The following is a 10000-nucleotide window of genomic DNA, read 5'->3' on the forward strand; positions in this document are numbered from 1 at the left end:
CACTATGAATCAATTGTTAGGAGAGGGTGGACAGTAAGATGGAAGAAAGAGAATATGAACAGAGGTACGGTAAAAAGAATGAAAGCAGTTGCAGCTAGGGGCCGAAGGACGCTGCAAAGAAGCTTGAGTAATGCCTACACTGCACCGCATGAGGTGCACTGACGGCACTATCCCCACTACGGGGGAAAGGTTTCAAATGGACCAGGATCGGCAGTTCTTCAAAAGCATTTTCGTACCTATCCGCTTTTTTAATTTGACGTTTCCTTGAGTGTTTTTAGTGCTGCTAAGAAAATGAATTTAATTATTCTTTCATATCCGCTTCGCCAAACCAACAATCCCAGCTTAGAATTAGAGTGCGTTCACCTGACCAACCAAGATTGAGAAGAAGAAGAAGAAGAAGAAGAAGAAGAAGAAGAAGAAGAAGAAGGAGAAGAAGAAGAAGAAGAATTATGTAATTACGGTTATCTCATTGTACCCTCGCCAAATTCAGCACCTTGTTCCTGTCCACTTGCGGTCGCTTTGATTCGACCGGAAGTGACCGAAAGGTACAGGTGGAGTAATAGACCCAAAATGATGGTGAAGTTTGCGTCAATGTCTTGTATCGACTTCCGGTCTAGAAAAAGAAAAAATTAGAAAAGCTATGACTTTTATCTCAAAAATGCCAGGGTCATCACCGGCGAAAATCCATTAGCAATATTTTTTTTTTTTTTAGGTGAAATGTGGTTAGGAGAGAGTTAGTGAATGTAGGAAATTCACGAACGACCTCCCCATTGCATGCGTTCCTCTAGCACTTCCTCGCGACTGAAATTAGAAGATCAACTCAAACAGTTTTCTCATTTCCTAAAAATTAATTTAAGCATATATGGTATATATAGGTGTGCACCCAGTATACATACATACATACATACATATACACACTATAATATATGTATATATATACATATATATATATGTATATATATATATACACATATATATTGGACGCGGAAGAGATGAAAATGCTTAGACGGATGTGTGATGACAAAAATGGACAGGGCCAGGAATGAAAGAATAAGAAGAACTACTGAAGTTGTAGCACTCTCCTCCCTACATACGTCTCATCCCTTCTCATCACATGGCCATACCACTTGAGTCTTCTTTCCTGGCCCGCCTTTGATTGATAGTTCTACAACTTATTCTTTCAGTCTTGGTCCTCTCCATTTTAAAACAGAAAGAGAGGCACCAGACCAAAAGAATAAAATTCATGTAAAAGCTCTCTCTCTCTCTCTCTCTCTCTCTCTCTCTCTCTCTCTCTCTCTCTCTCTCTCTCTCTCTCTCTCTCTCAAGCTGGTTATTCCATCACCGAAGTTAAACAACATCTGATCTGGTCAATATCTACATGGGTGACCACACAGAAAGGCCAGAATCCTTCAACATATAAATTCCTTGAACTTCTTCATGAAAACCGAAAAGTCAAGTCAAACAGGGAAAAAGGTGCATAGTGAAAATATATATATATAAAGGGTTGGTTGTGCGCCTGCGCGTTAATCCTAACACACGCATGTAATCAAAACCCAGTTTCTGGAAACTATTTGCAAGACATTTCCACTTCCTATCCTAAAAATTATAAGACCACAAAATATTTCCGGTTCTTAAAGTGTTCTTTCTTCCTCTTCCAACTACTGATCCACCATTCTCTCTCTCTCTCTCTCTCTCTCTCTCTCTCTCTCTCTCTCTCTCTCTCTCTCTCTCTCTCTCTCTCTCTCTCTCTCTCCTAACGCCAAAACTTCCCCTCACAAATCCCATCTTCTGTCTCGCATCTACCTCCTTATACCAAGAACCACAATGCTTTGTCTGATACTGTCTTGCGCATGCGTCTGGCTGTTTTCCTCTATATTCCCTATACAAACTTTATTCACTGGAAGTTTCTAGGCTGAAAGGTGTTATTTGGTTGTTCTGAATGAATGCATGAGCACTCTGAATAATAAAAATAAATGATAACCTCTCAAATGCAAACAATAAGTGAGTCTATGCACGTGGCACATACCAACGCCCTCCTCCGCCTTCCGTCGGGATAATCTGTTACTGAAGCCAACAAACTTAATTTAAACAACCTCGGAGGAGGAGGAGGAGGAGGAGGAGGAGGAGGAATGGATAAGACAGGATACAGCAGACATGCAGTGGATATAACATTTCTCATAATAATATCTGCACCAATTATATAATTAAAAATAAAGAACAATATCAACCAACAATAATGAAAATAGTAATCATTGTTCATTAATATCAAAATATAACATTACCAATACTCATAATAACAAAAATCTACTTGAAAACTGACGTCCTGCATGTAAACCACGAGGCTCAAGAAAGATCACGAAACAAAACACTACAACAAAAGAGAAAAACGACCACAACTTCACCTACAACTCTACTGTTGACATAACTCCGTCGAGGATGACCTTGGCAAATATCTCATGAAAACAACAACTACGACTGCTACTACTACTACTTCTACTACTAATGACATAACCATGTCGACAATAACCTTGGAAGATGTTTAGTGAGAAGAAACGAACTCGGATGACAAAGAGGGACCTCTACTATCTTTTTTTGCAAGGTTATAAAGATACGAAAAAATAAGTAAAATAAATAAGCAGCTGATTAAATAAGTACAGTAAATCAATTAAATAACAAAACAATGAAAATAACTTACACTATATATGCATGCATATATATATATATGTGTGTACATATATATATAAACGAAGAAGAAGAATATATATATATATATATATATATATATATAATATATATATATATATATAATATATATATATATATATATATATATATATATATATTCTAAAACCCATCCCAAAAAAAGAAATTTTAATAGTTCACTATATTTTAGTCAAATTTCTCTTTTTTTTGGGGGATGGGTTTAGAATATATATACATACATATATATATATATATATATATATATATATATATATATATATATATATATATATATATATATATATATATATATATATATATATATATATATATATATATATATATATATATATATATATATTCTAAACCCATCCCCTCCCCGAAAAAAGAGAGAATTTTAATAGTTCACTATATTTTAGTCAATACACAACGGACCTCTTCTCGGTGGAAAATGAGAAATGTGTTGTGGTTGTTGTTGTTTAAGATTAAGCCAGCCTTGAGCTGGCACGGGCTCTTGCTCCTGGAGCAGCCCGTAACTGGGCTGATCTGTGAAAAAAAAAAAAAACAGTGCTTTTTGGCAGTTAGTTAGAGAAGACGAAAGAGAGGGAGAGGCAGGATTGCAACCCCTTTGAACCTTACGGCACCCATCAGTAGGAAAGAAAGGTTTATAGCAGGGAGTGCCATCTTAAAGTGGGAGAGGGCTGAGAAGGAAAAGGATGCATGCTTGTGCTTGAGTGAGATATGTGCTCCAAAGGCCATGTTTACATGAGATCACTCACTATTTCTATGGAGCCTGTTTAAGGAGTTCCAACCCGATTTGTTTTGTTTTCTTCCATATGAAACCTTGCGTGCTGTTCTTGGGAGGAGAGGAGTTGCTGCTATAATCCCCTAACCTTGGATTACTGGGCTGACCTGGGAATTATAGCTTAGCAATGGCCATGTGGCTGTTGGTATAGCTGGATTATTCTTTTTAAGAAGAGGATTCAGGAGGGTGTTCGCGATGGCTGGCTTCAAATGACCTTCTGACAAAGTCATGTTATTTGTCTGGGTAATAAGGGCCGATTCCAAAATCTTCCTTCCCCAGTTAATGAACGCCATATTCTTTGGAAGCATGAATTTCAAGTCAATGCCCCATTTGGGCTTGTTCCATGTTAATAGGGATCATCTTCTGAATAATAATAATAATAATAATAATAATAATAATAATAATAATAATAATAATAATAAGGTGGTCACAATATCTAGGAATTCGGGAATTTTCGTCCACTTTAGAGATTCTGGCCATCGTGCTAACTGGAGTGAGTCATCTCTACTACAGTATTTAAAAATGTTTGTCCATACAGACGGAAGTTTCTCAAACCAGCCATCATTAGCCAAACAAATAACATTACCTTGTCAAAAAGGCACTGGAAGGCGGACTTCGTGGGACAACACCCTTCTGAATCCTCTTATTAAAAGATAATCCAGCCAGACCGACCACCAGACGGCCACAAAATCCCAGGTTAACCCCGCAATCCAAGGTCAAGGGATTATAACTGAAATCCTGTTCCCCTCAAGAGTACCACACAGGGAATCTTCTAGAAGAAAACAAATGCTGTTGGACAGCCTTAAACAGATTCCATTTAAACGCTAGTTGACCCCGTATAGATATTACATCCAAGGCCCTTCAAATATACTCTGAGTATATTTGAAGAACTTTCATTACGTGTTCAGTACCTTCTCTCTGTTTCCACCCAGACGAGGCCCGATGTCTATTGGCCGATATAGCCTATAGAGGTTTATTAAAATTCCTGTTTCTTTTATGGGCCTTTTCAATAAAAATATTAAACTGTGGAATTACATAAAGTAGTAACACACATGCACCACCCCCATACACACATACACACATATATTATATATGTACAGTATAGATAGACAGAGCCCTCATACCTATCCAAGTATTTAATTAAGGAAGAGCACAATTTCTGCACATTCAAAAGCAATAACTCAAGCAAAAGCACATCCTTTCTACATCACCAACGTTCCATAAACGATTGCGAAGCATATCACACAACACAAAAGAAAGTGGGAATGGTAGTAAAAAAAAAGCTGTTACCAATTGCATTAAAGGGAAAAAACTCTTCCGATTCGGCAGTGAAACCATTTACAAGAAATAACACGTGATTTGGCTGTGTTGCCAATTACAGTCCACCAGGGAAAAAGTCCTGTCATCCTTTACAGGAGACGTGAGTTTGCTGCTGGATTTACCGCGGGGGCAGAAGAAGCACTTTTATACGTGACGAAGACTCAACTTTTTTTTTTTTTTTTTTTGAGCTAATAGAAAACGAGCCGTGACTCGACGGTTCCAAGTGTTTATCGAAGGCCCCCCCTTTTTTTTTGTTCCTTGACACATTTGGATAATGATCTCTGTAACAGTTTTTTATTTATTTACTTATTTATCACGGCGTTAAGAATACATGGATATACAGACATGTTTATAAATAGTTACAGTAACTGATTGGTTTGTGTAACACTGACGCCACAGCAACCTGGGTCATCGATATGAGAGAGAGAGAGAGAGAGAGAGAGAGAGTACAACTACACGCGTCTTGTTTCGTATCTGCAGTGATACGGTCCTTAGTACCGTAGCAGAAATTTACACTGAAGACATCTGTGACATGACCAGGCTTTGCAAGCGTGGAATGTAAACATGAACTAATGGTATCCACTGTATAGTTATCTTTGCAATGTTAAACGTCAAAAGAAATGTTCACGAAGGAATCCATATTATACTTCCTGAGACTTACCTTACTAAAGCCTTTAACAGAACATAGCCCAAATATATAAACATACATACATACATACATACATACATACACATGTATATACATACATTATATATATATATATATATATATATATATATATATATAGAGAGAGAGAGAGAGAGAGAGAGAGAGAGAGAGAGAGAGAGAGAGAGAGATTATACTTTGACAACTGCAAAGAAAAAAAAAACGAGCGGAAAATTCGCTAACGATATTTGCCACCCACATCCAGCGAGTTACGAACACACACACACACACACACACACACTAAACGGTCAAGAATGAACGGTCTGTCTAACCCCTTTTGCCGGAGAAAGAGAAAGGGGATCGAGTATCTAACCCAAATCCCTTTTCGAGGGTTCGCAAACAATCCCTTCTGACCTGAATCGCATGAAGAAATATCAAGTTTACATAAACAAATCGCTGAGAAATCATAGTCTCTCTCTCTCTCTCTCTCTCTCTCTCTCTCTCTCTCTCTCTCTCTCTCTCTCTCTCATCTGTGGAACATATCTGGAGTGAGCGTAGATGCGTTTAAGAATAGGCTCGATAAATATCTAAGCTGCATCCCAGACCATCCAAGATTGGAGGATGCAAAATATACCGGAAGATGCATTAGCAATTTTCTGGTAGACATCAGAGGTACCTCACACTGAGGGACCTGGGGCAACCCGAACGAACTGTAAGGTCTGTAAGGTAAGGTCTCTAGTGAAAATTAACAAAACTTAGGAAAATTCGTATCTTTTACCGAAACGCAACTATCTCTCTCTCTCCAAGACAAATCTTGATATAACCCAAAAAGCTCCGAAATACGACACAATTTTTCCATCATATACTTAAAAACAGACTCCGTAAGACAATAATCCCCCACCTGTGTACATTAGGGAGGGAGGCAGAGGTACAGGAGGAACATTAGAATCCGTGTGGCCCCACAACTCTGAAGGGGTCTATCCAAAGCACTGTTCTGTGAAACAGGCTCAAACCACAAACAATGGCAGATTTGAATACGAGTCGATGAAGTTTTGTGCACTGTACTGCCATCTATTGTGGGGCAAGGCCACCAAAAAATGAACAATGGGGAAAAACTTATTTGACGTTCTGAATGGGAGTTGTCAAAATACCTCCCAGGTTGCTTTCGTTTTTCTCTGACAGATTTCCAGGTGGTGCGTATATATTTTTGTTGTTCTTCTTCTTCTTTATATTTATCTAGTATATCCCATTTTCAGACTGTTTCACTCATACTGGCCATGATTCTTTTATTTTTCACAAGACGTTTCATACCAAAATGTCTCTAGTGCTTGGTCAGAATTTATAGGTCCACACTAGGCCTCTTAAACACTTACAGACTGATTACAGCAACTGGGGGCCACTTCTTAGCAAGGACCCGTACTGGCATAAGGCTGGATTAATCAACTGTACACCAATCAAAATATTTCATGGAGGATGACCTGGCCACAATTACTAAAGCTATACTGCAAAAGAACCATTGACCTTGACTTGGTAACAATGCCTGGAAAACGGACCTAATCCACAATAGAACTCCCTACTAATAAGTTCTCCTCTCCCATTTCCCGGTTTCGCAAATCTCTTCTTACTTTTTTCCCCTACTTTGGAATTCTCTTTCAGCCTCAGTTTTTCCATGACACATAATTCTTCAGCTGCTCCTGACCTACCTTCCTCTTATCTACCTTGTTCCCATGAGTTTGTCAGACCAAATGGCCTTTGCATTGGAAATGATAACCTACTCCAACATGAACCTAGATTTACTAACATCACTGTTCAGTGATTACCGATGGAGAAATAATTTTATATAAATAAATGAATAAATAAATGAAGTCAACAGTAAACAAGTGAAAAATGCACCGAAGTTTCTTCGGCGCAATTCGAGTTTTCTGTACAGCCGCTACAGAGTATAATCAAGGCCACAGAAAATAGATCTATCTTTCGGTGGTCTCGGTATAATGCTGTATGAGCCGCGGCACATGAAACTTTAACCACGGCACGGTGGTGGCCTATCCTATATCGTTGCCAGAAGCATGATTATGGCTAACTTTAACCTTAAATCAAATGAAAACTACACAGTCTAGAGGGCTGCAACTTGGTATGTTTGATGATTGGAGGGTGGATGATTAACATAACAATTTGCAGCCCTCTAGCCTCAGCAGTTTTTAAGATCTGAGGGAGGACAGAAAAGTGCGGACAGAATAAAGTGCGGACGGACAGACAAAGCCGGCACAATAGTTATCTTTTACAGAAAACTAAAATCTAAAAAAATTACACAGCAGCACTTTTGAAATTCCATCAGCATACTCACCATGAGAAACATTCTCCATTCAGTTACTTGAAAACTAAAGACGAATAATCCCAAAGACACTACCCGTAAGAGGACTTAACAGAACACAACCCTGCTGCAAGACTCTTAACGACTATCAATATTCTTGGAAGGTAATCAGTAAACTTTTCTTGACATAATCGATGTAATCCAATCAATACGAGCCTCTCAGCGATTAGCTATCATTTTTATTATAAGATAAAGCCACTTTCCTTAATTTTATCTCGAAAGCAGCGCTTACTACTGCACATTGCAGCTTGATTGTGGTAACGTCTATCAGAGAGTATCATATGCAGTACACTTGTAATATATATATATATACTGTATATATATATATATATATATATATATATATATATATATATATATGTGTGTATGTATATATATATATACATGTATGTATACATATATATATGCACATATATATATGTATGTATATGTATATATATATATATATATATATATATATATATATATATATATATATATATAATTTTGACTATTTTGATTGAAGAATTGCAGCTAAATTCAGTATTGAGGTATATTTTTAGAAAGGTTATCAGAAGGTTACCTCTATATACGTAAGTGTATAAAAATATATTCATATATATACATTATATATATATATATATATATATATATATATATATATATATATATATATATATATATATATATATATATATTTACATACAGAGATAGACACACAGATGGATAGACAGATAGATAGATATGAATGACATTACAATATACCTCAATATTAAGTTTAAACTGCTAATACATCAATCAATATAGTCAAAGCAACTCGCAATGCATCACCAAGAGCGGACACATCGACATTAAACAATAACAGCATTCTGGCATGGTAACACTGACCAGGAATATTTGGTAACTCGACTTTTCCAAAGGTGATTCTGGCAACTCTGCTGTCGGTCTCCAATCACGCACTTATCAACAATTATAAATCAATACGATACCTCAGGTGAGTCGCAAAGATCTGCCTTACCTGAAAGAGACAAAAAAAAGTGATTGGTCAATATTGCATTCCCATAAGAACAATTCTCTCTCTCTCTCTCTCTCTCTCTCTAGATATATATATATATATATATATATATATATATATATATATATATATATATATATATATATATAATATATATAATCTAGAGAGAGAGTATATATAATCCGTAAGGTCTCTCTCTCTCTCTCTCTCTCTCTCTCTCTCTCTCTCTCTCTCTCTCTCTCTCTCTCTCTCTCTCTCTCTCGTTAAAATATACGTACTAACAAAATATTTTTTAATAACTAATCCTCAGCACTATACCATGAAATAAAAATATAAAAACTGTTAAGCAATACGAAAAAAATTGGAGAGTTGAAAAACGATGAGATAAACCGATTAAAGAACAGAATAGAAGGATTATATAAAGGAAAAAATTCGGCATGCACGAAAAATAACAAAATCAACAAAAAACTTAAACTCTAGTTCTATCTGTCTGTTTCTATTTATTTACTAGTTTGCTCATTTATTTTTTTCTTTTTAGATAAGTGATTTTTTCTGTATTTCCTATACCTTCTGTTACTTCTTTCATATGAACACCGTATGCTTTGGAAGTTTGATTTTCATGTCAACTGCCCTGTGGGATTGTTCCATATGAAGAGGGTTAATTTTCTGCATAATAATAATAATAATAATAATAATAATAATTCCACACACTTGGCCATTCTGTTTCGTGGATCCTTACTGGGGAAACTCCGTCCCCTATGGAGTCTATAGCTTAATTCCTTGCCCTTTGGAGTCTATAGGTTAATTCTGTAAGCATACATTGGTAATAATGATAATTCCTAATTTCTTTGATACAGAAGATGGCAACCTTGATTCGGAATTTAAGATGAAGCACGAGGCAATGACTGCGGTATTGTTTTTAGATGGAGCCACCCTCACCCTCTATTAGACTGAAGGATTTATTTAAAGTAACGGCATCAAATTAAGAAGATGCAAGGATAAAGACACCTCATATTTCTATTAAAAATCCAGCAGAAAATAAACAATAGACAGCAATCACGAACGAATAAAACACGAAGGACTACAACCAATCTCCACAAATTTGAACTCGATTAAAGAAATGAAAAGGTCAAAGAGACTGTCATTATTTTGCTTAGCCAA

General features: G+C 36.5%; 1 protein-coding gene across 10 annotated transcripts in view; it reads right to left on the reverse strand.

Moving 5' to 3' along the window:
- Positions 1 to 10000, reverse strand: part of Cip4 (formin-binding protein 1-like Cip4) — a 384908-nt gene that overhangs the window by 237416 nt on the left and 137492 nt on the right. Inside the window, exon 1 of one of the 10 annotated variants that reach the window (XM_067084634.1) lies at positions 7819 to 7935. The exons of 8 other annotated variants lie outside the window; for them this stretch is intronic. In XM_067084634.1, the coding sequence (XP_066940735.1) occupies positions 7819 to 7830 (12 nt within the window). In that variant the 5' untranslated portion in view covers positions 7831 to 7935. Of the gene's footprint in view, positions 1 to 7818; positions 7936 to 10000 lie in introns of those variants that run through there. One more of the 10 variants, XM_067084623.1, reaches the window with a different exon arrangement.

Source organism: Macrobrachium rosenbergii, chromosome 41 (assembly GCF_040412425.1).
Source record: "Macrobrachium rosenbergii isolate ZJJX-2024 chromosome 41, ASM4041242v1, whole genome shotgun sequence".
Lineage (NCBI taxonomy): Eukaryota > Metazoa > Arthropoda > Malacostraca > Decapoda > Palaemonidae > Macrobrachium > Macrobrachium rosenbergii.